General features: G+C 31.1%; 1 protein-coding gene across 1 annotated transcript; it reads left to right on the forward strand.

The window, feature by feature from the left end:
* The first annotated feature begins 9,605 nt into the window (after nt 1–9,605).
* On the forward strand, nt 9,606–26,351 carry LOC119612908 (discoidin domain-containing receptor 2-like). Its single transcript, XM_037968798.1, has 4 exons — nt 9,606–9,619; nt 13,804–13,966; nt 25,887–26,036; nt 26,103–26,351. The coding sequence occupies exons 1-4, from the start codon at nt 9,606–9,608 to the stop codon at nt 26,259–26,261; spliced, it is 486 nt and encodes a 161-aa protein (XP_037824726.1). The 3' UTR covers nt 26,262–26,351.
* The last annotated feature ends 1,217 nt before the right edge of the window (nt 26,352–27,568 follow it).

Consider the following 27,568-nt stretch of genomic DNA (forward strand, 5'->3'; position numbering starts at 1 on the left):
AGCACGTTTTGTTAATATAAAAGAAATTAAATGTTAGTTTTTTATCCTGGTCTCCAGCAGCAGCAACAACAACACCATGTCGCTTAAAACGTTGCTTTTTTGTTATACTCTTAGCTAAACAAAAGCAACAAATTTGTAGGATTTAACAGAGAAGTTCGTTTTATTATTTGCAAAAAAAAAACGAAAGAAAACTAAAGCATACATTTAGGGTCTGTGTAGAAATAAAAAAACAACTATAAAATCTATTAAATTTATTGTTATTACTAGATTTTCTTAACGATTTTCTATGTTTAACACCCGAACCATTGTTTCATTTGTTCAGACTACAAATTTTAGTAGCAGCAACAACATATTCTCATAAATGTTGCATGAACAAGAGAGTATGTAGGGAAAATCTAACAAATTTGTAACAAAGTATTAAATTGTTCATGTGACTTTCTGTGTGTATGTGAGTAAGTGTATGAGTTTGCATTGAACAAAGCATGCAAGGACATGTAAAAAAGTTCAGTTAAACAATTTCTATACTATAAATTTAAAGATTTTCTGAACAAAGGGCTTTTGCACTGTGGGAATAAATCGAATTCATACCAACAATCTATAGTCTAGTCTATAATATAGTCTATAGTCTAGTCTATAGTCTAGTCTTAGTCTAGTCTATAGTCTAGTCTATAGTCTAGTCTATAGTCTAGTCTATAATCTAGTCTATAGTCTAGTCTATAGTCTAGTCTATAGTCTAGTCTATAGTCTAGTCTATAGTCTAGTCTAGTCTAGTCTCTAGTCTAGTCTATAGTCTAGTCTATAGTCTAGTCTATAGTCTAGTCTATAGTCTAGTCTATAGTCTAGTCTATAGTCTAGTCTATAGTCTAGTCTATAGTCTAGTCTATAGTCTAGTCTATAGTCTAGTCTATAGTCTAGTCTATAGTCTAGTCTATAGTCTAGTCTATAGTCTAGTCTATAGTCTAGTCTATAGTCTAGTCTATAGTCTAGTCTATAGTCTAGTCTAGTAGTCTAGTCTGTAGTCTAGTCTGTAGTCTAGTCTATAGTCTAGTCTATAGTCTAGTCTGTAGTCTAGTCTATAGTCTAGTCTATAGTCTAGTCTATAGTCTAGTCTATAGTCTAGTCTATAGTCTAGTCTGTAGTCTAGTCTATAGTCTAGTCTATAGTCTAGTCTATAGTCTAGTCTATAGTCTAGTCTATAGTCTAGTCTATAGTCTAGTCTATAGTCTAGTCTATAGTCTAGTCTAGTCTAGTCTATAGTCTAGTCTATAGTCTAGTCTATAGTCTAGTCTATAGTCTAGTCTATAGTCTAGTCTATAGTCTAGTCTATAGTCTAGTCTATAGTCTAGTCTATAGTCTAGTCTATAGTCTAGTCTATAGTCTAGTCTATAGTCTAGTCTATAGTCTAGTCTATAGTCTAGTCTATAGTCTAGTCTATAGTCTAGTCTATAGTCTAGTCTATAGTCTAGTCTATAGTCTAGTCTATAGTCTAGTCTAGTCTAGTCTAGTCTAGTCTATAGTCTAGTCTATAGCCTTGTCTATGAAATTTTGATAAAATTTCTGTATAGAAACAAATTTGGAAAATTGATATGTTATCTTTTCCTCCAACCCACTGTGCTTTCTTCCTTTCACCAGTTGTATGAGCAAATATCTTTAAATTTATTAAATTTTCTTTACAACAAAGCACTGAAAAAAATATATAAAAAATTTGTGTTCATGTACGTCTTTTCAATCCTTACAAATCCTTGTAATAAGTGTGTCATAGTGAATTTAGCTTGTTTCAGTATGAGTAGAAATACAACAAAAACATTTGAAAAATCTTTATGTTTTTGGCAATGATTCCTTGTGCTGCTTGCTTCTTTCTTGGTTAGTTTATTTCCTTTTTTTGATTTTTTCCAATATATATGGTTCACACAATACAATATTTTGTCAGTAGCTTTAAGCAAAAATTTTGCCTTTTTTTCTGCTACTCAAACTAACATAATGCGATATTTTTTTAGTATGTTGTATTGTTGGCAAAAATTAATTGCAATTTTCATTTGTGACATATTTATTTCACAAGCATTTTGTAAAAAAGAAAAATCGAACTGAAAAGGAAATTTAAAGTAGAGTGTATGTGTGCAAAAGAGTTGGGAATGGGAAGCCTTATTGGCTTTATACATATTGTTTGTATGACAACTATAACTTTTAAATTGAAATTTAAATTGCTTGTTTTAGCAAAAAAAAAAGCTTACTTTCTCAGAAACAAAAATTGCAAGGATTTGGAAATAAATTTTGTAATTATGAAAAGAATTTATGGGATTTAAAAACAATTTTCTAAAAGACTTTTTTTCATCATATTTATTTTTGTGTAAAGAAAATCCTTAAAGTATACTGCAATTTTATTAAGACAAATTAACAGTAAATTAAATACGAAAATCTTTAGATATTAAATTAAAATAAAGTTTTAAAATTTAGCTTTGCAAGTTCTTCATAGTAATTGCTTTAAAATTCTTATTAAATATAAATTTTCTTTTAAACCCTAATACCATCTTATTGACCCATAAATTCTAGTAATTTACGCTTCATTGCCGTGTAAGCATTTTGTCTATTCTTGTTTAAAACAGAAACTCATACAGGTGAAAAATTAAAATTGTTGATCTGTTAAAACTAATGTCATCGTTGGCTATATCAACTCCTATAGCAAAAGAAAATATTGCAACAATATCATAAAATTATATATATTATGGACAGTATGTACTTTTTATAATTTTAGAGCAGTTATGGGCAAAGTGCACAATTGGGGGGAAAGGAACTTGCGTAGAAAATAAACTCGTAGAGTCACATTAGTATCATTAATAAAGCTCTCCCTAATGAAAAGTTTAGAACATACTGTTTCGCTTGCAAACTTGCGAGATTAATAGATTTCCCCATCACTGCATTTGAACTAAGCCAAACACAGTCCTCTCTATTGATGTTTAAATGCTCCGACGCGTTTACTTTTATATTAAAAGCCATACCTGCACAGTATTGTATTTGTTTTATGCAGTCATAAATATATTGAGAGCTAAAAAACAATATTAACCCTTTAATTACAATTTATATCCGAATTAAGCACCAAATCAAAAATGCTCAATGTTGTCTTCAAAAAGCACATTAATCCTGGTTAAAATAGCATCATATGCTAAAAATTACAATTACTATAGTCTAGACTATAGACTAGACTATAGACTAGACTATAGACTAGACTATAGACTAGACTATAGACTAGACTATAGACTAGACTATAGACTAGACTATAGACTAGACTATAGACTAGACTATAGACTAGAACTATAGACTAGACTATAGACTAGACTATAGACTAGACGATAGACTAGACTATAGACTAGACTATAGACTAGACTATAGACTAGACTATAGACTAGACTATAGACTAGACTATAGACTAGACTATAGACTAGACTATAGACTAGACTATAGACTAGACTATAGACTAGACTATAGACTAGACTATAGACTAGACTATAGACTAGACTATAGACTAGACTATAGACTAGACTATAGACTAGATATAGACTAGACTATAGACTAGACTATAGACTAGACTATAGACTAGACTATAGACTAGACTATAGACTAGACTATAGACTAGACTATAGACTAGACTATAGACTAGACTATAGACTAGACTATAGACTAGACTATAGACTAGACTATAGACTAGACTATAGACTAGACTATAGACTAGACTATAGACTAGACTATAGACTAGACTATAGACTAGACTATAGACTAGACTATAGACTAGACTATAGGACTATAGACTATAGACTAGACTATAGACTAGACTATAGACTAGACTATAGACTAGACTATAGACTAGACTATAGACTAGACTATAGACTAGACTATAGACTAGACTATAGACTAGACTATAGACTAGACTATAGACTAGACTATAGACTAGACTATAGACTAGACTATAGACTAGACTATAGACTAGACTATAGACTAGACTATAGACTAGACTATAGACTAGACTATAGACTAGACTATAGACTAGACTATAGACTAGACTATAGACTAGACTATAGACTAGACTATAGACTAGACTATAGACTAGACTATAGACTAGACTATAGACTAGACTATAGACTAGACTATAGACTAGACTATAGACTAGACTATAGACTAGACTATAGACTAGACTATAGACTAGACTATAGACTAGACTAGACTAGACTATAGACTAGACTATAGACTAGACTATAGACTAGACTATAGACTAGACTATAGACTAGACTATAGACTAGACTATAGACTAGACTATAGACTAGACTATAGACTAGACTATAGACTAGACTATAGACTAGACTATAGACTAGACTATAGACTAGACTATAGACTAGACTATAGACTAGACTATAGACTAGATTATAGACTAGACTATAGACTAGACTATAGACTAGACTATAGACTAGACTATAGACTAGACTAGACTAGACTATAGACTAGACTAGACTAGACTATAGACTAGACTATAGACTAGATTATAGACTAGACTATAGACTAGACTATAGACTAGACTATAGACTAGACTATAGACTAGACTATAGACTAGACTATAGACTGGACTATAGACTAGACTATAGACTAGACTATAGACTAGACTATAGACTACACTATAGACTAGACTATAGACTAGACTATAGACTAGACTATAGACTAGACTATAGACTAGACTATAGACTAGACTATAGACTAGACTATAGACTAGACTATAGACTAGACTATAGACTAGACTATAGACTAGACTATAGACTAGACTATAGACTAGACTATAGACTAGACTATAGACTAGACTAGATTCTCAGTGAAGTCTATCTTCTCCCACCTTATAACTGTTCTATCGTTTTCATTCATCTCAATTTCTAAAAGGAATATCTCACCCTGTTGTCGACATACATATGTATGTAAGACAGTACTGTCCTTAATCCTTTAATATTTTATTACAAAATCTTTTCTTATTTCATAAATAAATATAAATCCACAATTTCTTGTTACAGTTGACATGGATTTATTTATATATTTTTGTTCATCATCAAACATGCCGCAGCTATGGGTTAAATTTATTACACTGAACGCGTTATTTTGTTCACTCTTATTTTGACACTTATGCCAACGTCATCAACAAAACAAAATTGTAGTAGTAGCAATAGCAGCAACAACACCATCGCCAACATCATCATCCTTATGAAACAACTTTCCATTTGGAAATTTTTATCATTCATCCTACACAGTACCTTTGATGACATTTAGTATTAAAAACCATCATAAATGGAATGCATCAAGCATATAATATCAGCGAACCATCCAGTCAGTCAGTCAGCTAGTCATTCTGCCAGGCAGGCAACCATAACACACACACACACTAACCACTACTGTTTGGTAGACCCCACATATGCTGCAGGAACAAACGAACTAAATAGAATCATAAGCTTTCAGTTTTTATTCTCTTTGTTTATGCCCCAAACTATTTTACTCTTAACTTTGACAGGATTTTATAGTGAATGAGTAAATGTGGTGTACATAGTTGGAGGCTGCTGCCCACAACTACTATAACATGATTTTACATCCCCATGTGTATGGTATGAGGATGCTGACAAAGCCATCCAACCATCCATGAGTTCTATGCATTTGTACATGTGAGGGAACAATACTGCTATGGATTATTGTAGTTGCAATATGTATTTAATATGTTATAAACTTGCTACTTCACACTCACATGTACATAAATATTTAGCAGTCATATTACTTTACCTTTCTTTTTGAGTCTACCCAGAGGGAGGAGTAGTGCAACATAGTTCCACAGCAGGCTTCAGAATTGCAGCCTATAACTGACATCTGACATTCGATTTTACAGTCATGTTAAAGTAAATGTTTGTACAAGTATGGAAGTATTGTGTTCCCTTCACTGATATGCCCCATGTTGTTTGTTGTCGGTTGACTGGTCGTCGTTGTATGCGAATGATGTTTGTAAAAATTTTATTTATTTACTTAAACATTCTATACGTTATACTTACACACATACATATATATGTATGAACGTATGTATGTATTTATGTATATCGGCTTATTTCTTTTTCCTGCTACTGGCTACATGTATTTGGTTTGCGATTTCAACTCCCCAAATTTTTGCAATGACATTAAGGGAATTATAAATGATGGAGTAGGTGTCAACTCTTTCAGTTTACCTATGTGGTATGGATAAAAACCCACCAATACACACACTAAATTGCATTAAATTAGAGTAAATAAAATTTATTCACAAAAAATAAACTTATCAAGATTTTTTCATGATTAAAAGGTTTTAATGGCTAATAGATTTGTGGCTTAATTTTAATGTTCAGCACTTTTTTATAAATAAAAAAATGTCCATCTCAGTTCTAGTTTAGTTCTAGTTGAGTTCTAGTTGAGTTCTAGTTCTGTTCTAGTTCTGTTCTAGTTCAGTTCTAGTTCAGTTCTAGTTCAGTTCTAGTTCAGTTCTAGTTCAGTTCTAGTTCAGTTCTAGTTCAGTTCTAGTTCAGTTCTAGTTCATTTCAGTTCTAGTTCATTTCAGTTCTAGTTCAGTTCTAGTTTAGTTCTAGTTTAGTTCTAGTTCAGTTCTAGTTCAGTTCTAGTTTAGTGCCAGTTCTAGTTCAGTTCTAGTTCAGTTCTAGTTCAGTTCTAGTTCAGTTCTAGTTCAGTTCTAGTTGAGTTCTAGTTGAGTTCTAGTTGAGTTCTAGTTCAGTTCTAGTTGAGTTCTAGTTCAGTTCTAGTAGTCAGTTCTAGTTCAGTTCTAGTTCAGTTCTAGTTCAGTTCTAGTTCAGTTCTAGTTCAGTTCTAGTTCAGTTCTAGTTCAGTTCGTTCAGTTCTAGTTCAGTTCTAGTTCAGTTCTAGTTCAGTTCTAGTTCAGTTCTAGTTCAGTTCTAGTTCAGTTCTAGTTCAGTTCTAGTTCAGTTCTAGTTCAGTTCTAGTTCAGTATAGTTCAGTTCTAGTTCAGTTCTAGTTCAGTTCTAGTTCAGTTCTAGTTCAGTTCTAGTTCAGTTCAGTTCAGTTCAGTCTAGTTCAGTTCTAGTTCAGTTCTAGTTCAGTTCTAGTTCAGTTCTAGTTCAGTTCTAGTCAGTTCTAGTTCAGTTCTAGTTCAGTTCTAGTTCAGTTCTAGTTCAGTTCTAGTTCAGTTCTAGTTCAGTTCTAGTTCAGTTCTAGTTCAGTTCTAGTTCAGTTCTAGTTCAGTTCTAGTTCAGTTCTAGTTCAGTTCTAGTTCAGTTCTAGTTCAGTTCTAGTTCAGTTCTAGTTCAGTTCTAGTTCAGTTCTAGTTCAGTTCTAGTTCAGTTCTAGTTCAGTTCTAGTTCAGTTCTAGTTCAGTAGTTCTAGTTCAGTTCTAGTTCAGTTCTAGTTCAGTTCTAGTTCAGTTCAGTAGTTCAGTCTAGTTCAGTTCTAGTTCAGTTCTAGTTCAGTTCTAGTTCAGTTCTAGTTCAGTTCTAGTTCAGTTCTAGTTCAGTTCTAGTTCAGTTCTAGTTCAGTTCTAGTTCAGTTCTAGTTCAGTTCTAGTTCAGTTCTAGTTCAGTTCTAGTTCAGTTCTAGTTCAGTTCTAGTTCAGTTCTAGTTCAGTTCTAGTTCAGTTCTAGTTCAGTTCTAGTTCAGTTCTAGTTCAGTTCTAGTTCAGTTCTAGTTCAGTTCTAGTTCAGTTCTAGTTCAGTTCTAGTTCAGTTCTAGTTCAGTTCTAGTTCAGTTCTAGTTCAGTTCTAGTTCAGTTCTAGTTCAGTTCTAGTTCAGTTCTAGTTCAGTTCTAGTTCAGTTCTAGTTCAGTTCTAGTTCAGTTCTAGTTCAGTCTAGTTCAGTTCTAGTTCAGTTCTAGTTCAGTTCTAGTTCAGTTCTAGTTCAGTTCTAGTTCAGTTCTAGTTCAGTTCTAGTTCAGTTCTAGTTCAGTTCTAGTTCAGTTCTAGTTCAGTTCTAGTTCAGTTCTAGTTCAGTTCTAGTTCAGTTCTAGTTCAGTTCTAGTTCAGTTCTAGTTCAGTTCTAGTTCGATTCTTTCCTTCAGTTTTAATCAAATCAAATATTTCTAATTGGTCTGTCAATACAGAAAAATGTCATAATAAAATTTAAATTCAATTGATGTAGGTTGTTAGATTTTTACTCATTGTGAAAAAATTCATTAAAGCATCTCTTCCAAATGACTCTATTCTTAGAACATCAAAAATTTTGACATTTTCAATTATCTTTCATGGATTTTAAGCTTCTGCATAATCCTAGACATGATGTTGAAACCATAACTCAACTTATGAACCCCAAAAACCAAATCATCATGTGTGCTTGATGCCACACGAAGCTTAACAAATGTATTGACACATTCAATTATCATTTCCATGGAAAAAAAAGGAAAATCTAGTTTGCCAAAATAATAAAAACGAGAAAAATAATATAAACTATTCAAGCATAAATTTTCTAATAATTAAGGTAATTTTAATGGTAAACACCCTTATTTGAGATAAAAATACAATACAAAGTAACAGGAGGAATTACACGCACTGTCAAAACTTTAATAAACAATGACGCAACCACTCCAACTAAAATATTGCAACCCTATTAGAAGGATGAAGGATGGTTTCCACTGTGTTGAATAATAAGAAAACATAAGATGAGCTTACAAAACTAATCTCATACACTTGACAGGAGGAAATAAACAAAACGTAAAAATACATCCTTAAACTTTTCGTAACACGAGAGTTCATCTCTCGCACTACAAAATAAATTATTAACAATAAAATGTGTAGCATATAATATTGCGTGCATAACCTTTTTTCCCTGTTTCTTCGTTTAAATCCTGTACGGGTTTTGGCTAAAATAGTATTTTGGGTGTTGTAAGTATCATATGACTGGAGATGAAAAAATGAAATATACAAATGGAAAATTGAATTTATACGATACATTATCAATGCAGCTTAAATTCCAGACATATTTATAATCCTTGATCTCATCAACATTACAAACGTCATCATAAGAATGTTTTTGTGGATGATGATGATGGTGGTAGTGTTGATGATGAGGACAATGTTGTTGCTGATGAGGACCTTTACGAACATGTGCATGTTTTAAAGGCAGCATAATAAATTGGTTACAGTTAGAAAAAAAAATAATAAAACTCAGTGCTAGTTCAGTTATACGTCAGATATGTATATTTCAGTAACAGTTCAGTTATATGAAGAACAGTTCTAGTTCAGTTTCAGTTCGAATACAGTTTCCGTGTTTAAACGAAATCTTCATTGATTCAATGATTTTCTCTAAGTGTACATTCTCACATGTCTTCGTATACGCGTACTCACGTATGTATGAATATACCAGACTCGGGGTTGGAGTTGGAGCAGATTCTGACACATAAATAAAAATCCTCCTTTATGTCATATCTGTTTCTCTTTCTATATATTGCCTTAACATAACGCTACGCAATTCAAAATAACACAATACTTGAAGAAAAAGGGAAAATTGACACGTGTCACTGTCATTGTCAATACTTGTCAAAATAAAACGTATTTTTCGTTATGTTTTTCATAGTATTCAGCGAAAAAAAAACAAACGAAAACAGCATGATATCGTTACTGTAAGTAGCTCTAGCGTATTTTGTCTTTATTTGCGTTCATCATCAATATCAGTATCCTCATCGCTGCTGCCGTCGTCACCGTCATCAGGACATTTTGTCTGATGGAATGTCCTGTATTAAATTATCTTTTACTTATTTCTGGTGTGAGCGTGTTTGCGTTTTACTTTTTTTGTTCGCAAATGTCTGCATTTAAAACATTAAAAATTGAAAAGTCCAACATGTGAATAATTCTTTTGAAATTTTCAGGCTGTAGTTTTTTTTTTTTGATGCTCCTTCTTCTTCCTTTGTCACATCGTCATATTGTAAATTAAACCTTTCACTCAAAATTTTGAGTAAATGTAAAGATAACAAATTATTTGTGTGTTCCATTTTATTAAATTCAATTAAACAAGTTGTAAAATTGGAACTAGAAATAGAACTGAACTAGAACTGAACTAGAACTGAACTAGAACTGAACTAGAACTGAACTAGAACTGAACTAGAACTAGAACTGAACTAGAACTGAACTAGAACTGAACTAGAACTGAACTAGAACTGAACTAGAACTGAACTAGAACTGAACTAGAACTGAACTAGAACTGAACTAGAACTGAACTAGAACTGAACTAGAACTGAACTAGAACTGAACTAGAACTGAACTAGAACTGAACTAGAACTGAACTAGAACTGAACTAGAACTGAACTAGAACTGAACTAGAACTGAACTAGAACTGAACTAGAACTGAACTAGAACTGAACTAGAACTGAACTAGAACTGAACTAGAACTGAACTAGAACTGAACTAGAACTGAACTAGAACTGAACTAGAACTGAACTAGAACTGAACTAGAACTGAACTAGAACTGAACTAGAACTGAACTAGAACTGAACTAGAACTGAACTGAACTGAACGAGAACTGAACTAGAACTGAACTAGAACTAAACTAGAACTGAACTAGAACTGAACTAGAACTGAACTAGAATTGAAGTAGAACTGATGGCAACTCTAAAAGATTATTTTGAAACAGTTTTTATTTGCAGCTCTTTTTCCTTTATGGTGTCAATTTTTCTATTTAATTCAAAACGAAATCATAATATATATTACACTTTTTTCTAAATTTTAATAAATTTAATTTCAAGTTTCTTATAATTTTCTCAGGCATCCTTTATTTCGACAAAAGAAAAAGTAAACTTTTTTATCTTTCCCCTTCACTTAATTTTGTAATTTCCTTTAGAAAAAACATAAAAAACTCTTTCCAGACTAGTTATTTAAATATTCATACATATATTTGTTTATTTTTTTTTAATAACAAATAAATATTTAAATACTTTCTCAACTAGAAACATCTCAACCTTTTTCTTAGATATCAAGAGCACATCCTTCGTTACTTTTAATTTCCTTTTCTTTATAAACATAACTTTTGTTACAACGAAACAAGTGTTTTCCTACCAGGAAGGAGTTTGACTCTATTGTCTGGAATATTAAGTAACATATGTTAAGAATTAAATGAAAATTCCACATACATACATACATACTTATCTATGAAGATATCAATGTAAACTGGATTTTACATATGCATTTAACAACCACATTGAGAGTGGGTTAAAGGAAATATGGAAAATGAAAGTAAAAATTATGAAAAGATTTATATATCCTTAGGCTGATGAAATTGAAAATTCTCCTTTAAACATTTCTTAATTCAATTTATTCGTTTATTTCATGCAAATCTAGCATTAATTCCAACATATGCTGCCTGTGCTTTAATTTGTCTCTTTATATATTTTTAAATAATTTCATGGTTACTTCTAACGGGTTTTGTTATGGTTTTATTAAGGTCAAATTTTTAAAAATTTTAATCCATAACAACCCCTTTAAAATATTGCGCAATTGAGACGTACACTTCCATTCAAAATAGACTCTGTTGACCACTTGACAAACTTTTAATATTAGATTTTAATTGGTAAACTTAGTTCATTAACAGCTTTGCAACAAGAATCAAAATTACGGTAGACTCCACACTAGACAATAGACTAACTATAGACTAGACTATAGACTAGACTATAGACTAGACTATAGACTAGACTATAGACTAGACTATAGACTAGACTATAGACTAGACTCTAGACTAGACTATAGACTAGACTATAGACTAGACTATAGACTAGACTATAGACTAGACTATAGACTAGACTATAGACTAGACTATAGACTAGACTATAGACTAGACTATAGACTAGACTATAGACTAGACTATAGACTAGACTATAGACTAGACTATAGACTAGACTATAGACTAGACTATAGACTAGACTATAGACTAGACTATAGACTAGACTAGACTATAGACTAGACTATAGACTAGACTATAGACTAGACTATAGACTAGACTATAGACTAGACTATAGACTAGACTATAGACTATACTATAGACTAGACTATAGACTAGACTATAGACTAGACTATAGACTAGACTATAGACTAGACTATAGACTAGACTATAGACTAGACTATAGACTAGACTATAGACTAGACTATAGACTAGACTATAGACTAGACTATAGACTAGACTATAGACTAGACTATAGACTAGACTATAGACTAGACTATAGACTAGACTATAGACTAGACTATAGACTAGACTATAGACTAGACTATAGACTAGACTATAGACTAGACTATAGACTAGACTATAGACTAGACTATAGACTAGACTATAGACTAGACTATAGACTAGACTATAGACTAGACTATAGACTAGACTATAGACTAGACTATAGACTAGACTATAGACTAGACTATAGACTAGACTATAGACTAGACTATAGACTAGACTATAGACTAGACTATAGACTAACTATAGACTAGACTATAGACTAGACTATAGACTAGACTATAGACTAGACTATAGACTAGACTATAGACTAGACTATAGACTAGACTATAGACTAGACTATAGACTAGACTATAGACTAGACTATAGACTAGACTATAGACTAGACTATAGACTAGACTATATACTAGACTATAGACTAGACTATAGACTAGACTATAGACTAGACTATAGACTAGACTATAGACTAGACTATAGACTAGACTATAGATTAGACTATAGACTAGACTATAGACTAGACTATAGACTAGACTATAGACTAGACTATAGACTAGACTATAGATTAGACTATAGACTAGACTATAGACTAGACTATAGACTAGACTATAGACTAGACTATAGACTAGACTATAGATTAGACTATAGACTAGACTATAGACTAGACTACAGACTAGACCATAGACTAGACTATAGACTAGACTGTAGGTTAGACTATAGACTAGACTATAGGTTAGACTATAGACTAGACTATAGACTAGACTATAGGTTAGACTATAGACTAGACTATAGGTTAGACTATAGACTAGACTTGACTATAGACTAGACTATTTTTTAGTTGTTTTAGTGCCTTTTTAATTCTACCTTTTTTGTTTTTAAACTCCCATTTATTTTCCTAAATCGTTTGCCATTTTGAATTTAAAGCAGAAAAAAAAGCTAAAACTCATCTTGCCCTGGGCGCAAAACATTTATGAAATCCAGTATAGACCAGATATTAGAGTGATATGTCTGCGGGACAAATAATGTTTGATGATGATACTCAAAAAATAAGCAAAATAACTAGATTTAAGAAAAAATTTAATATTTATAAGGGGGAAATAGAATAAACAAAACAAACATTAATTCATTACAAAAATGCTCTTTGCAAAACTGGCACTAACTGTTACAATAAAGATTATTTAACGTTTGTTATTTGAAAAAAAAAACAACAACGTTGAAATTTAAAGGGAGTTTAATAAAAATCAACACTTATAACATAAAGATGATTGAGATACTGGCAGGAAACTACATTTTTTGAATGAAGGGTGTAAATTAAGGGATGTTTTTTTTGTGGAAGTATTATTATGAAGAACTGTTCACCAAAGAACACTTGAAAATATATGATTTGTGGTTAAAACAGGGAATATTTATTTTGTTATAGAATGTGTTCTGAAGCATATACCATAAATGGACATTAACAAGTTATTGAAGTGGGTAAAATTTTGTATTTTTTTTAATATTTTAATATTTTATATTAAAAATGATATTTTTAAGTAATAAAGCCCAAGTATTTGTTTTGATTAAAAGCATGTTTATATATTTTTTTACTTATTTCAGAAGTTGCATTATCGGCCCCGAATATAGCGTTAAAGTCTGCACTATTGGTACTGTGATAAATCGTTCTGCTTATACGAGTGACTATTGTCAATTGGAGGGTTCGGCTGGTCGTCAAACCCAACCTATGCCCATACGATGGATGGCTTGGGAAAGTGTTTTATTGGTAAGTTAATGAATATATAATTTTATACCTTTTTAGGGAAAATATATTTTGTTTTAATAAAGTCTTTGATTTTAGATATTTTGTTATTTTTATTAGGAATTTAAATTGGGGTGGCGCCAAAAAACAAAATTTTTAAAAACTTAAATAAAACTTTCAGCATAAAATTTTTTAAACAACCGAAAAGAACTTTTTAACAGAAATTTTTGAAAATTTCTATTCCACTAACACCTCTTTTCTTAATAACCCTTTTCCTATTACTTTTCTTTTGTTAAACTTTAACATATTTTTGTTTATAGGGGCAATATTCAAGGATATTTTCTATATTTATTTTAATATGTATGTTTTTTCAAACTAATTCATACAATTTGCTGTTGTTATTACTTTTTCACAATACTTTTTCGCTTTTTACTCCCTTCAACCGAAATACCCGAAAATTTTGTATGTATGAGTGTTCTTACTTAGTATATTTTCTGGCCTTAATCCTTTGCTGCAGCAACCATAAATATTCATTTTCCACTAATTTTCCACTTGGTAGTCATTCGTTCGTAAACTATTTACTATAACTACGTAACAGAGTAGTGCACTTTCTGTGTTCTTTTCCCCCAGTTCAACACTAGTTCTGGGGGAAAAAACACATACACTAAACTTGTTCCTAAAAGGATTTAGACATGAAATAAATAGAAAAAATCAAATAAAATTTACAAAACATGGTTTTTCATATAATTTCAATAGTATTTTCAAACCGGAAATAGAAAAAAATTAAAGTGTAGAAAATAAAAAGTCTAGTCTATAGTCTAGTCTATAGTCTAGTCTATAGTCTAGACTATAGTCTAGTCTATAGTCTAGTCTATAGTCTAGTCTATAGTCTAGTCTATAGTCTAGTCTATAGTCTAGTCTATAGTCTAGTCTATAGTCTAGTCTATAGTCTAGTCTATAGTCTAGTCTATAGTCTAGTCTATAGTCTAGTCTATAGTCTAGTCTATAGTCTAGTCTATAGTCTAGTGTCTATAGTCTAGTCTATAGTCTAGTCTATAGTCTAGTCTATAGTCTAGTCTATAGTCTAGTCTATAGTCTAGTCTATAGTCTAGTCTATAGTCTAGTCTATAGTCTAGTCTATAGTCTAGTCTATAGTCTAGTCTATAGTCTAGTCTATAGTCTAGTCTATAGTCTAGTCTATAGTCTAGTCTATAGTCTAGTCTATAGTCTAGTCTATAGTCTAGTCTATAGTCTAGTCTATAGTCTAGTCTATAGTCTAGTCTATAGTCTAGTCTATAGTCTAGTCTATAGTCTAGTCTATAGTCTAGTCTATAGTCTAGTCTATAGTCTAGTCTATAGTCTAGTCTATAGTCTAGTCTATAGTCTAGTCTATAGTCTAGTCTATAGTCTAGTCTATAGTCTAGTCTATAGTCTAGTCTATAGTCTAGTCTATAGTCTAGTCTATAGTCTAGTCTATAGTCTAGTCTATAGTCTAGTCTATAGTCTAGTCTATAGTCTAGTCTATAGTCTAGTCTATAGTCTAGTCTATAGTCTAGTCTATAGTCTAGTCTATAGTCTAGTCTATAGTCTAGTCTATAGTCTAGTAGTCTATAGTCTAGTCTATAGTCTAGTCTATAGTCTAGTCTATAGTCTAGTCTATAGTCTAGTCTATAGTCTAGTCTATAGTCTAGTCTATAGTCTAGTCTATAGTCTAGTCTATAGTCTAGTCTATAGTCTAGTCTATAGTCTAGTCTATAGTCTAGTCTATAGTCTAGTCTATAGTCTAGTCTATAGTCTAGTCTATAGTCTAGTCTATAGTCTAGTCTATAGTCTAGTCTATAGTCTAGTCTATAGTCTAGTCTATAGTCTAGTCTATAGTCTAGTCTATAGTCTAGTCTATAGTCTAGTCTATAGTCTAGTCTATAGTCTAGTCTATAGTCTAGTCTATAGTCTAGTCTATAGTCTAGTCTATAGTCTAGTCTATAGTCTAGTCTATAGTCTAGTCTATAGTCTAGTCTATAGTCTAGTCTATAGTCTAGTCTATAGTCTAGTCTATAGTCTAGTCTATAGTCTAGTCTATAGTCTAGTCTATAGTCTAGTCTATAGTCTAGTCTATAGTGCTAGTCAATAGTCTAGTCAATAGTCTAGTTCTATCGTCTAGTCTAGATTCCTAGTCTATAGTCTAGTCTATAGTCTAGTCTATAGTCTAGTCTATCGTCCTAGTCTATAGTCTAGTCAATAGTCTAGTCTATAGTCTAGTCATAATTCTAGTCTATAGTCTAGTCTATAGTCTAGTCTATAGTCTAGTCTATAGTCTAGTCTATAGTCTAGTCTATAGTCTAGTCTATAGTCTAGTCAATAGTCTAGTCTATAGTCTAGTCATTAGTCTAGTCCTATAGTCTAGTCTATAGTCTAGTCTATAGTCTAGTCTATAGTCTAGTCTATAGTCCTAGTCTATAGTCTAGTCTATAGTCTAGTCTATAGTCTAGTCTATAAGGTCTAGTCTATGTCTAGTCTATAGTCAGGTCTATAGTCTAGTCTATAGTCTAGTCTATAGTCTAGTCTATAGTTTCATCGAACTTAAAAAGACTCCTTTTAAACATCATTATTCTTACTTTCATGGAAGCCAAACATTTTCCTTTTGTTTTCTGTTTCATAAATTTCAAGGAACTTTTCCTTTTCTTAAAGGACAACCACATAATTTTAACCATATCATTGCTAATTATCTTATATATGTACATATACATATATATTTTAATTTATCATATAAATTTCATAATGTCCTCTTCAAATATTCCATTAAAAGGACCTCTTGTCATTTAATTTTAACAACAATGCTTATAATGAAATGAAAAGGAACAGATGTTTTAAAAGTTGTTACTCCCACATAGAAGCCAAAAGAAAAGTTCTACCCTCCCGTATAAAATTCATTTCTAGTGGCAAAAACATACACACACTCACATCTAAAGTAATACAAATAAAAGAAAACCTTTGTTTAGATATATAAATGTGTGTAGTAGTGTTTTAACTACTATTACTACTACCACTACTCCTTGCACACTTTTGTTTAATGAAAGAATATTTCTTTTTTTTTTTTTTTTGTTTGCCAAAAATTTTAACGTAGTTAGGTGTGTTTTGCTGTTTCCATGTTTTATTTATATACTTAATCCATATTTGCCAAGGTCTAACTTATTTATTGTACAAAATGTTATGAATTTTAACTTTGATGAAATAACCGAAAAACCCAAACCATTACCCAACTCACCCTCAAACGAGATGATGACAACAAGAACCAGGAGCAGTAGTCCAAATTTTGTAGATGCTAACCAAAGTGGAATGTAGAAAAAAAATATTATTCATTTTTATTTTGCGTTTTTCGGGTAAACAGTGGCAGGTTGCGCAAATAGTGTGTGGGTTGCCCAGACAGGGAATTAATTAATTAAGTTAGTTAGTTAGTTTAGTTAGTTAGTTAGTTAGTGTTAGTTAGTTAGTTAGTTAGTTAGTTAGTAGTTAGTTAGTTAGTTAGTTAGTTAGTTAGTTAGTTAGTTAGTTAGTTAGTTAGTTTAGTTAGTTAGTTAGTTAGTTAGTTAGTTAGTTAGTTAGTTAGTAGTTAGTTAGTTAGTTAGTAGTTAGTTAGTTAGTAGTAGTTAGTTAGTTAGTTAGTTAGTTAGTTAGTAGTTAGTTAGTTAGTTAGGTAGTTAGTTAGTTAGTTAGTAGTTAGTTAGTGTAGTTAGTAGTTAGTTAGTTAGTTAGTTAGTTAGTTAGTTAGTAGTTAGTTAGTTAGTTAGTTAGGTTAGTAGTTAGTTAGTTAGTTAGTAGTAGTTAGTTAGTAGTTAGTTAGTTAGTTAGTTAGTTAGTTAGTTAGTTAGTAGTTAGTTAGTTAGTAGTTAGTTAGTTAGTAGTTAGTTAGTTAGTAGTTAGTTAGTAGTTAGTAGTTAGTAGTTAGTTAGTTAGTTAGTTAGTTAGTTAGTTAGTTAGTTAGTTAGTTAGTTAGTTAGTTAGAGTTAGTAGTTAGTTAGTAGTTAGTTAGTTAGTTAGTTAGTTAGTTAGTTAGTTAGTTAGTTAGTTAGTTAGTTAGTTAGTTAGTTAGTTAGTTAGTTAGTTAGTTAGTTAGTTAGTTAGTTAGTTAGTTAGTTAGTTAGTTAGTTAGTTAGTTAGTTAGGTAGTTAGTTAGTTAGTTAGTTAGTAGTTAGTTAGTTAGTTAGTTAGTTAGTTAGTTAGTTAGTTAGTTAGTTAGTAGTTAGTTAGTAGTTAGTAGTTAGTTAGTTAGTAGTTAGTTAGTTAGTTAGTTAGTTAGTTAGTTAGTAGTTAGTAGTTAGTTAGTTAGTTAGTTAGTTAGTTAGTTAGTTAGTTAGTTAGTTAGTTAGTTAGTTAGTTAGTTAGTTAGTTAGTAGTTAGTTAGTAGTTAGTTAGTTAGTTAGTTAGTTAGTTAGTTAGTAGTTAGTTAGTTAGTTAGGTAGTTAGTTAGTTAGTTAGTTAGTTAAGTTAGTTAGTTAGTTAGTTAGTAGTTAGTTGTAGTTAGTTAGTTAGTTAGTTAGTTAGTTAGTTAGTTAGTTAGTAGTTAGTTAGTTAGTTAGTAGTTAGTTAGTTAGTTAGTTAGTAGTTAGTTAGTTAGTTAGTTAGTTAGTTAGTAGTTAGTTAGTTAGTTAGTAGTAGTTAGTTAGTTAGTTAGTGTTAGTTAGTAGTTAGTTAGTTAGTAGTTAGTAGTTAGTTAGTTAGTAGTTAGTTAGTTAGTTAGTTAGTTAGTTAGTTAGTAGTAGTTAGAGTTAGTTAGTTAGTTAGTTAGTTAGTTAGTTAGTTAGTTAGTTAGTTAGTTAGAGTTAGTTAGTTAGTTAGTTAGTTAGTTAGTTAGTAGTTAGTTAGTTAGTTAGTTAGAGTTAGTTAGGTAGTTAGTAGTTAGTAGTTAGTTAGTTAGTTAGTAGTTAGTTAGTTAGTTAGTTAGTAGTAGTTGTAGTTAGTTAGTTAGTAGTTAGTAGTTAGTTAGGTAGTTAGTTAGTTAGTTAGTTAGTTAGTTAGTTAGTTAGTTAGTATTAGTTAGTTAGTAGTTAGTAGTTAGTTAGTTAGTTAGTTAGTTAGTTAGTTAGTAGTTAGTTAGTAGTTAGTTAGTTAGTTAGTTAGTTAGTTAGTTAGTTAGTTAGTTAGTTAGTTAGTTAGTAGTTAGTTAGTAGTTGTAGTTAGTTAGTAGAGTTAGTTAGTTAGTAGGTAGTTAGTTAGTTAGTTAGTAGTTAGTTAGTTAGTTAGTGAGTTAGTTAGTAGTTAGTTAGTTAGTTAGTTAGTTAGTTAGTTAGTTAGTTAGTTAGTTAGTTAGTTAGTTAGTTAGTTAGTGAGTTAGTTAGTTAGTAGTTAGTAGTTAGTTAGTTGTTAGTAGTTAGTTAGTTAGTAGTTAGTTAGTTAGTTAGTTAGTTAGTTAGTTAGTTAGTTAGTTAGTTAGTTAGTTAGTTAGTTAGTTAGTTAGTTAGTTAGTAGTTAGTTAGTTAGTTAGTTAGTAGTTAGTTAGTAGTTAGTTAGTTAGTAGTTAGTTAGTTAGTTAGTTAGTTAAGTAGTAGTTAGTTAGTTAGTTAGTTAGTAGTTAGTTAGTTAGTTAGTTAGTTAGTTAGTAGTTAGTTAGTTAGTTAGTTAGTTAGTTAGTTAGTAGTTAGTTAGTTAGTTAGTAGTTAGTTAGTTAGTTAGTTAGTAGTTAGTTAGTTAGTTAGTTAGTTAGTTAGTTAGTTAGTTAGTTAGTTAGTTAGTTAGTTAGTTAGTTAGTTAGTGTTAGTAGTTAGTAGTTAGTTTAGTTAGTAGTTAGTAGTTAGTTAGTTGAGTTAGTTAGTTAGTAGTTAGTTAGTAGTTAGTTAGTTAGTTAGTTAGTAGTTAGTTAGTTAGTTAGTTAGTTAGTTAGTTAGTTAGTTAGTTAGTAGTTAGTTAGTTAGTTAGTTAGTTAGTTAGTTAGTTAGTTAGTAGTTAGTTAGTTAGTTAGTTAGTTAGTTAGTAGTTAGTAGTAGTTAGTTAGTTAGTAGTTAGTTAGTTAGTTAGTTAGGAGTTAGTTAGTTAGTTAGTTAGTTAGTTAGTTAGTTAGTTAGTAGTTAGTTAGTTAGTTAGTTGTTAGTTAGTTAGTTAGTTAGTTAGTTACAAACTTTAATGAACATGGCATAAAGCCAAGTTTTTTCAAAATCTTTTTTTTAATGTACAACTAATTGTTGTATCTGGTATTTTTAGTTGTTTTCTGCTACTGTTGTTTTTAAGTTCCATTATTTTCCTTCTTGTTATTATTGTTTTAATAAATATACCCCAAGTTATGGGTACTTAAAACGACCTTTTGTTCGCAACCTCTATTTCTGCTCTTGCTTGTACTGCTTTTTTCTTTTGAGAAAAATTACAACAACGAATGTTAAAAACTAAAGCTTTTTGCATTTTCCCAAAATACTCACAGTCGTAATATCAAATAAAAGTGTATTTAAAAACATCTGTGTCGGTGTTATTATCGTATGGCAGTGTTGGTTTTCATTTGTTAAACACTTTCATTATATAGGAGAAAATGTACAGAATAGTCGGAAAATTTATAGAAATGTTTCTGTAGGTACTAGGCAGAATTGAAAGAATGCCAACAGACCTAATTGTCTTCTATAGGAAAAGGAATTTTCTTAAATCCTTTTCCTGTTAACCCTCGTAAGTTTATATCAGTGAGTGAGTGTTTATTATTGCGTGCATCTTGTATTTCGAGATACGGACCCACACACAAGTACTTGTACTTGTGTAGTGGGGAAGTGTAAGTGTATTTGTCTTTTTTTCCGGTTGAAGTCATGCCCGTAAGCTTTAAAAATGTTATATACATACAAACATACATATATTCTGTTGGTTGTTTGCCAATGCTGCTGTTCTTGCTATTTCTGTTGTTGTTATAGTATACGTTGTTGATTTTCCTGTTTTTATTTTATTCTTTTTGTTGTTTTTGCTCTTGTTATTTTTATACACTTTTACATTTTATTACCAACTTTTTCTTTCTTTGTTTTGCTGCGTTTTGTTTCAGGCTTTTAGTTCACCAAAAACGAAAAAAAAAATTTTAACAACAATAAAAGCAAAAATTATGTTGTTTACACATATGTTTGAGACTCTCTTTCATGTTGTCAAATACCCTACAGTGGGTTGTGTTTGTTTGTCTTATATATGTAAATAGACCAGAAGCAATTATTTCTAGTTCTGTTCTAGTTCTGTTCTAGTTCTGTTCTAGTTCTGTTCTAGTTCTGTTCTAGTTCTGTTCTAGTTCTGTTCTAGTTCTGTTCTGTTTTAGTTCTGTTCTGTTTTAGTTCTGTTCTGTTTTAGTTCTGTTCTGTTTTAGTTCTGTTCTAGTTCTGTTCTAGTTCTGTTCTAGTTCTGTTCTAGTTCTGTTCTAGTTCTGTTCTAGTTCTGTTCTAGTTCTGTTCTAGTTCTGCTCTAGTTCTGTTCTGTTCTAGTTCTGTTCTAGTTCTGTTCTGTTCTAGTTCTATTCTAGTTCTGTTCTAGTTCTGTTCTAGTTCTGTTCTAGTTCTGTTCTAGTCTGCTCTAGTTCTGCTCTAGTTCTGTTCTAGTTCTGTTCTAGTTCTGTTCTAGTTCTGTTCTAGTTCTGTTCTAGTTCTGTTCTAGTTCTGTTCTAGTTCTGTTCTAGTTCTGTTCTAGTTCTGTTCTAGTTCTGTTCTAGTTCTGTTCTAGTTCTGTTCTAGTTCTGTTCTAGTTCTGTTCTAGTTCTGTTCTAGTTCTGTTCTAGTTCTGTTCTAGTTCTGTTCTAGTTCTGTTCTAGTTCTGTTCTAGTTCTGTTCTAGTTCTGTTCTAGTTCTGTTCTAGTTCTGTTCTAGTTCTGTTCTAGTTCTGTTCTAGTTCTGTTCTAGTTATGTTCTAGTTCTGTTCTAGTTCTGTTCTAGTTCTGTTCTAGTTCCTGTTCTAGTTCTGTTCTAGTTCTGTTCTAGTTCTGTTCTAGTTATGTTCTAGTTATGTTCTAGTTATGTTCTAGTTCTGTTCTAGTTCTGTTCTAGTTCTGTTCTAGTTCTGTTCTAGTTCTGTTCTAGTTCTGTTCTAGTTCTGTTCTAGTTCTGTTCTAGTTCTGTTCTATCTGTTCTAGTTCTGTTCTAGTTCTGTTCTAGTTCTGTTCTAGTTCTGTTCTAGTTCTGTTCTAGTTCTGTTCTAGTTCTGTTCTAGTTCTGTTCTAGTTCTGTTCTAGTTCTGTTCTAGTTCTGTTCTAGTTCTGTTCTAGTTCTGTTCTAGTTCTGTTCTAGTTCTGTTCTAGTTTTGTTCTAGTTCCTGTTCTAGTTCTGTTCTAGTTCTGTTCTAGTTCTGTTCTAGTTCTGTTCTAGTTCTGTTCTAGTATCTGTTCTAGTTCTGTTCTAGTTCTGTTCTAGTTCTGTTCTAGTTCTGTTCTAGTTCTGTTCTAGTTCCGTTCTAGTTCTGTTCTAGTTCTGTTCTAGTTCTGTTCTAGTTCTGTTCTAGTTATGTTCTAGTTCTGTTCTAGTTCTGTTCTATGTTCTGTTCTAGTTCTGTTCTAGTTATGTTCTAGTTATGTTCTAGTTATGTTCTAGTTTTGTTCTAGTTCTGTTCTAGTTCTGTTCTAGTTCTGTTCTAGTACTGTTCTAGTACTGTTCTAGTTCTGTTCTAGTTCTGTTCTAGTTCGGTTCTAGTTCTGTTCTAGTTCTGTTCTAGTTCTGTTCTAGTTCTGTTCTAGTTCTGTTCTAGTTCTATTCTAGTTCTGTTCTAGTTTTGTTCTAGTTCTGTTCTAGTTCAGAACTAGTTCTGTTCTAGTACTGTTCTAGTTCTGTTCTAGTTCTGTTCTAGTTCAGAACTAGTTCTGTTCTAGTTCTGTTCTAGTTCTGTTCTAGTTCTGTTCTAGTTCTGTTCTAGTTCTGTTCTAGTTCTGTTCTAGTTCTGTTCTAGTTCTGTTCATGTTGTCAAATACCCTACAGTGGGTTGTGTTTGTTTGTCTTATATATGTAAATAGACCAGAAGCAATTATTTCTAGTTCTGTTCTAGTTCTGTTCTAGTTCTGTTCTAGTTCTGTTCTAGTTCTGTTCTAGTTCTGTTCTGTTTAGTTCTGTTCTGTTTTAGTTCTGTTCTGTTTTAGTTCTGTTCTGTTTTAGTTCTGTTCTAGTTCTGTTTCTAGTTTCTGTTCTAGTTCTGTTCTAGTTCTGTTCTAGTTCTGTTCTAGTTCTGTTCTAGTTCTGTTCTAGTTCTGCTCTAGTTCTGTTCTGTTCTAGTTCTGTTCTAGTTCTGTTCTGTTCTAGTTCTATTCTAGTTCTGTTCTAGTTCTGTTCTAGTTCTGTTCTAGTTCTGTTCTAGTTCTGTTCTAGTTCTGCTCTAGTTCTGCTCTAGTTCTGTTCTAGTTCTGTTCTAGTTCTGTTCTAGTTCTGTTCTAGTTCTGTTCTAGTTCTGTTCTAGTTCTGTTCTAGTTCTGTTCTAGTTCTGTTCTAGTTCTGTTCTAGTTCTGTTCTAGTTCTGTTCTAGTTCTGTTCTAGTTCTGTTCTAGTTCTGTTCTAGTTCTGTTCTAGTTCTGTTCTAGTTCTGTTCTAGTTCTGTTCTAGTTCTGTTCTAGTTCTGTTCTAGTTCTGTTCTAGTTCTGTTCTAGTTCTGTTCTAGTTCATGTTTCTAGTTCTGTTCTATCTTAGTTCTGTTCTAGTTCCGTTCTAGTTCTGTTCTAGTTCTGGTTCTAGTTCTGTTCTAGTTCTGTTCTAGTTATGTTCTAGTTATGTCTAGTTCTGTTCTAGGTTCTGTTCTAGTTCTGTTCTAGTTCTGTTCTAGTTCTGTTCTAGTTTGTTCTAGTTCTGTTCTAGTTCTGTTCTAGTTCTGTTCTAGTTCTGTTCTAGTTCTGTTCTAGTACTGTTCTAGTTCTGTTCTAGTTCTGTTCTAGTTCTGTTCTAGTTCTGTTCTAGTTCTGTTCTAGTTCTGTTCTAGTTCTGTTCTAGTTCTGTTCTAGTTCTGTTCTAGTTCTGTTCTAGTTCTGTTCTAGTTCTGTTCTAGTTCTGTTCTAGTTCTGTTCTAGTTCTGTTCTAGTTTTGTTCTAGTTCTGTTCTAGTTCTGTTCTAGTTCTGTTCTAGTTCTGTTCTAGTTCTGTTCTAGTTCTGTTCTAGTACTGTTCTAGTTCTGTTCTAGTTCTGTTCTAGTTCTGTTCTAGTTCTGTTCTAGTTCTGTTCTAGTTCCGTTCTAGTTCTGTTCTAGTTCTGTTCTAGTTCTGTTCTAGTTCTGTTCTAGTTATGTTCTAGTTCTGTTCTAGTTCTGTTCTAGTTCTGTTCTAGTTCTGTTCTAGTTATGTTCTAGTTATGTTCTAGTTATGTTCTAGTTTTGTTCTAGTTCTGTTCTAGTTCTGTTCTAGTTCTGTTCTAGTTCTGTTCTAGTACTGTTCTAGTACTGTTCTAGTTCTGTTCTAGTTCTGTTCTAGTTCGGTTCTAGTTCTGTTCTAGTTCTGTTCTAGTTCTGTTCTAGTTCTGTTCTAGTTCTGTTCTAGTTCTATTCTAGTTCTGTTCTAGTTTTGTTCTAGTTCTGTTCTAGTTCAGAACTAGTTCTGTTCTAGTACTGTTCTAGTTCTGTTCTAGTTCTGTTCTAGTTCAGAACTAGTTCTGTTCTAGTTCTGTTCTAGTTCTGTTCTAGTTCTGTTCTAGTTCTGTTCTAGTTCTGTTCTAGTTCTGTTCTAGTTCTGTTATAGTTCTGTTCTAGTTCTGTTCTAGTTCTGTTCTAGTTCTGTTCTAGTTCTGTTCTAGTTCTGTTCTAGTTCTGTTCTAGTTCTGTTCTAGTTCTGTTCTAGTTCTGTTCTAGTTCTGTTCTAGTTCTGTTCTAGTTCTGTTCTAGTTCTGTTCTAGTTCTGTTCTAGTTCTGTTCTAGTTCTGTTCTAGTTCTGTTCTAGTTCTGTTCTAGTTCTGTTCTAGTTCTGTTCTAGTTCTGTTCTAGTTCTGTTCTAGTTCTGTTCTACTTCTGTTCTAGTTCTAGTTCTGTTCTAGTTCTGTTTTAGTTCTGCTCTAATTCTGTTCTAGTTCTGTTCTAATTCTGTTCTAGTTCTGTTCTAGTTCTGTTCTGGTTCTGTTCTAGTTCTGTTCTAGTTCTGTTCTAGTTCTGTTCTAGTTCTGTTCTAGTTCTATTCTAGTTCTGTTCTAGTTCTGTTCTAGTTCTGTTCTAGTTGTGTTCTAGTTCTGTTCTAGTTCTGTTCTAGTTGTTGTTCTAGTTCTGTTGTAGTTCTGTTCCAGTTCTGTTCTTGTTCATTTGGATCCTTATAGTAGTAGTAGGGTTCAACATACTTTACTTTATTTGCAGCTACATTCTTTTGACATTGTTTATATTTGGTCTTATGTATGTATATAAGTATGATTGTACGCCATTCTTCTTGATACGTTAAGAATTCTCTGGTGTATGTCTCTCTCTATATATGTATATGAAAGAATGCGTGCATAGTGGAACATAAGTATTTCTGTGAGTATGTCTGCATTGTTCCGTTTCCTTTTTACGTAAACAACAACAGAAATACATAGTCAAGTATGTAAACGTGTGCGTTTTTGCTTGTTATCGTGTAGTTAATTAATTTATTTAGTGTGGTTATTTCTTTTTTCGCTTTTGGGAATTTATCCTTTTTTACGCTACAGTCAGGGATATGAGAGTATGTGTGTGTGTGTGAGTGCATGCCATATATTTCATATAAAAGGCCATTAGTTTTATTTCTGCTGATGTTTATTATTCTTTTTTGTGAATAACAATGGTATATATATATGTATATGATTTTAAAAATGTTTCAAGGATAATATTTGATTAAAAAAATAAAGTTAATTTTAGTTGAGTAATTTATGGTTAAAGTGCGTTTTAAACTTGAAAATTATAAAGTGTTGTTTTTTCGTAAAGGCTAGCAGTAAAAAAAGAGAAATAAATGTAGAGGATAATGAAAGAGTTAGAGTAGATTAAGGGAAAATAAGTTTTTAAGGAGATAAATAAATGTTTTAATTTAATTTTTTCTTGCTAATTTTAGGGTAAATTTAACTCAAAATCAGATGTCTGGTCGTTTGCGGTAACACTATGGGAAATATTAACATTTGCGCGAGAACAGCCGTATGAACATTTAAATGATGCTAAAGTTATAGAAAATATAGGACATATCTATCAAGATGATAATCAATATGTAAGTTTATTTTATGAAGTTTAAATAAAAATATATATTTTATGAAGTTTTAAATTTAATTTACAGCAACTTTTACCCATACCGGCGAATTGTCCCCGTGAAATTTATGATTTAATGTGTGAATGTTGGCAGCGCAATGAAGCAAATCGTCCTAATTTTAGAGAAATACATTTGTTTTTGCAAAGAAAAAATTTAGGATTTAAACCAACCTTAATGACTTATTAAATTATAGTTACGAATTTAACACTTACAACAACAGCAACAAAAATATCACTAATGGAAAATTAAAATATCAATTAAGAATTGAATTTTTTTTTTTTTGTAAAGTTGAAAAAAACTAAAAAAAATGAATTGAACTATAAATTAAGCTAATAGTTTTTAGAAAGATTTTTTTAAACTTAAGCTTTTAGTAAGAGTTTAGTTTTAGGCATTAAATAAACCATAAAAATAAAGTCTACTTTTAGGCTTAACTAAAATGTTTAACAAACAAAATTTAAACAAAAATTCTAAAAATAAATTTAAAAAAAATCAAATTAAACTCAAAAATTAAATGTACATTTTTTAAAAAATAATCCTTTACTTACAAAGGTCAAAAATCACCCTAAATAGTTGTATTAATCATAAGTTATCAAAAGAAGTTGCTTCAACCTAACCTAAACCACTCATTTTAAGTTTGTATATAATCATTTACTAAGTTTCTTCCTAAATGTATTTTCATTCTAAATGTGTCATAAATTAAGTACCTCTAACAAACAAAACAAAAAAAACTATATCCTACTATTGACCTGTCATTTCACTCACTTAAATATATACAACACAAAAACACAAAAAAACGTCTAAATAAAATATATATCCTAAAAAAAAAACATAAACCTCATATTGAAATCCTTAAAAAAAACACAAAATAAAAAAGCAAAAAAAATCCATTTATTTTTTAGGTTTTATCGGTATAATCACCTACATATAGTCATATAAATCTTAAAAAAAATCTAAAATCTTCTAACTCATAACTTTAACATCTAAAACCTGCATATTCACGTTTTGACAATAACTGTTTTTTAGATGAAAAGCTATTGAAATGTCTGATTTCTAAAATGAATTTTTTTTAGTCATACGTTCTTAAAACTTTTAGCGATTGTTTTATTCAATAATTTCATTTTGAATATCTTTTTTAAGTAAGATTTGTTGCAAAAATTTTTTTGAACGTAAAAAACAGTAGATGCTGCATAAAAAGAACATTTCAACACCGTTCTAGTTCTGTTCTAGTTCTGTTCTAGTTCTGTTCTAGTGCTGTTCTAGTTCTGTTCTAGTTCTGTTCTAGTTCTGTTCTAGTTCTGTTCTAGTTCTGTTCTAGTTCTGTTCTAGTTCTGTTCTAGTTCTGTTCTAGTTCTGTTCTAGTTCTGTTCTAGTTCTGTTCTAGTTCTGTTCTAGTTCTGTTCTAGTTCCGTTCTAGTTCTGTTCTAGTTCTAGTTCTAGTTCTGTTCTAGTTCTGTTCGAGTTCTGTTCTAGTTCTGTTCTAGTTCTGTTCTAGT

This window comes from Lucilia sericata, unplaced genomic scaffold (genome assembly GCF_015586225.1).
Source record: "Lucilia sericata isolate MDLA Ls3-8-SP2 unplaced genomic scaffold, ASM1558622v1 Contig001869F_arrow, whole genome shotgun sequence".
Classification (NCBI taxonomy): Eukaryota; Metazoa; Arthropoda; class Insecta; order Diptera; family Calliphoridae; genus Lucilia; species Lucilia sericata.

What these genes read in the sequence shown, in the direction of transcription:
- LOC119612908 (XM_037968798.1), top strand. An exon ending in CTTGGGAAAGTGTTTTATTG is followed by an intron (nt 13,967 to 25,886) that starts GTAAGTTAATGA and finishes TGCTAATTTTAG; the next exon opens with GGTAAATTTAACTCAAAATC. An exon ending in ATCAAGATGATAATCAATAT is followed by an intron (nt 26,037 to 26,102) that starts GTAAGTTTATTT and finishes TTTAATTTACAG; the next exon opens with CAACTTTTACCCATACCGGC.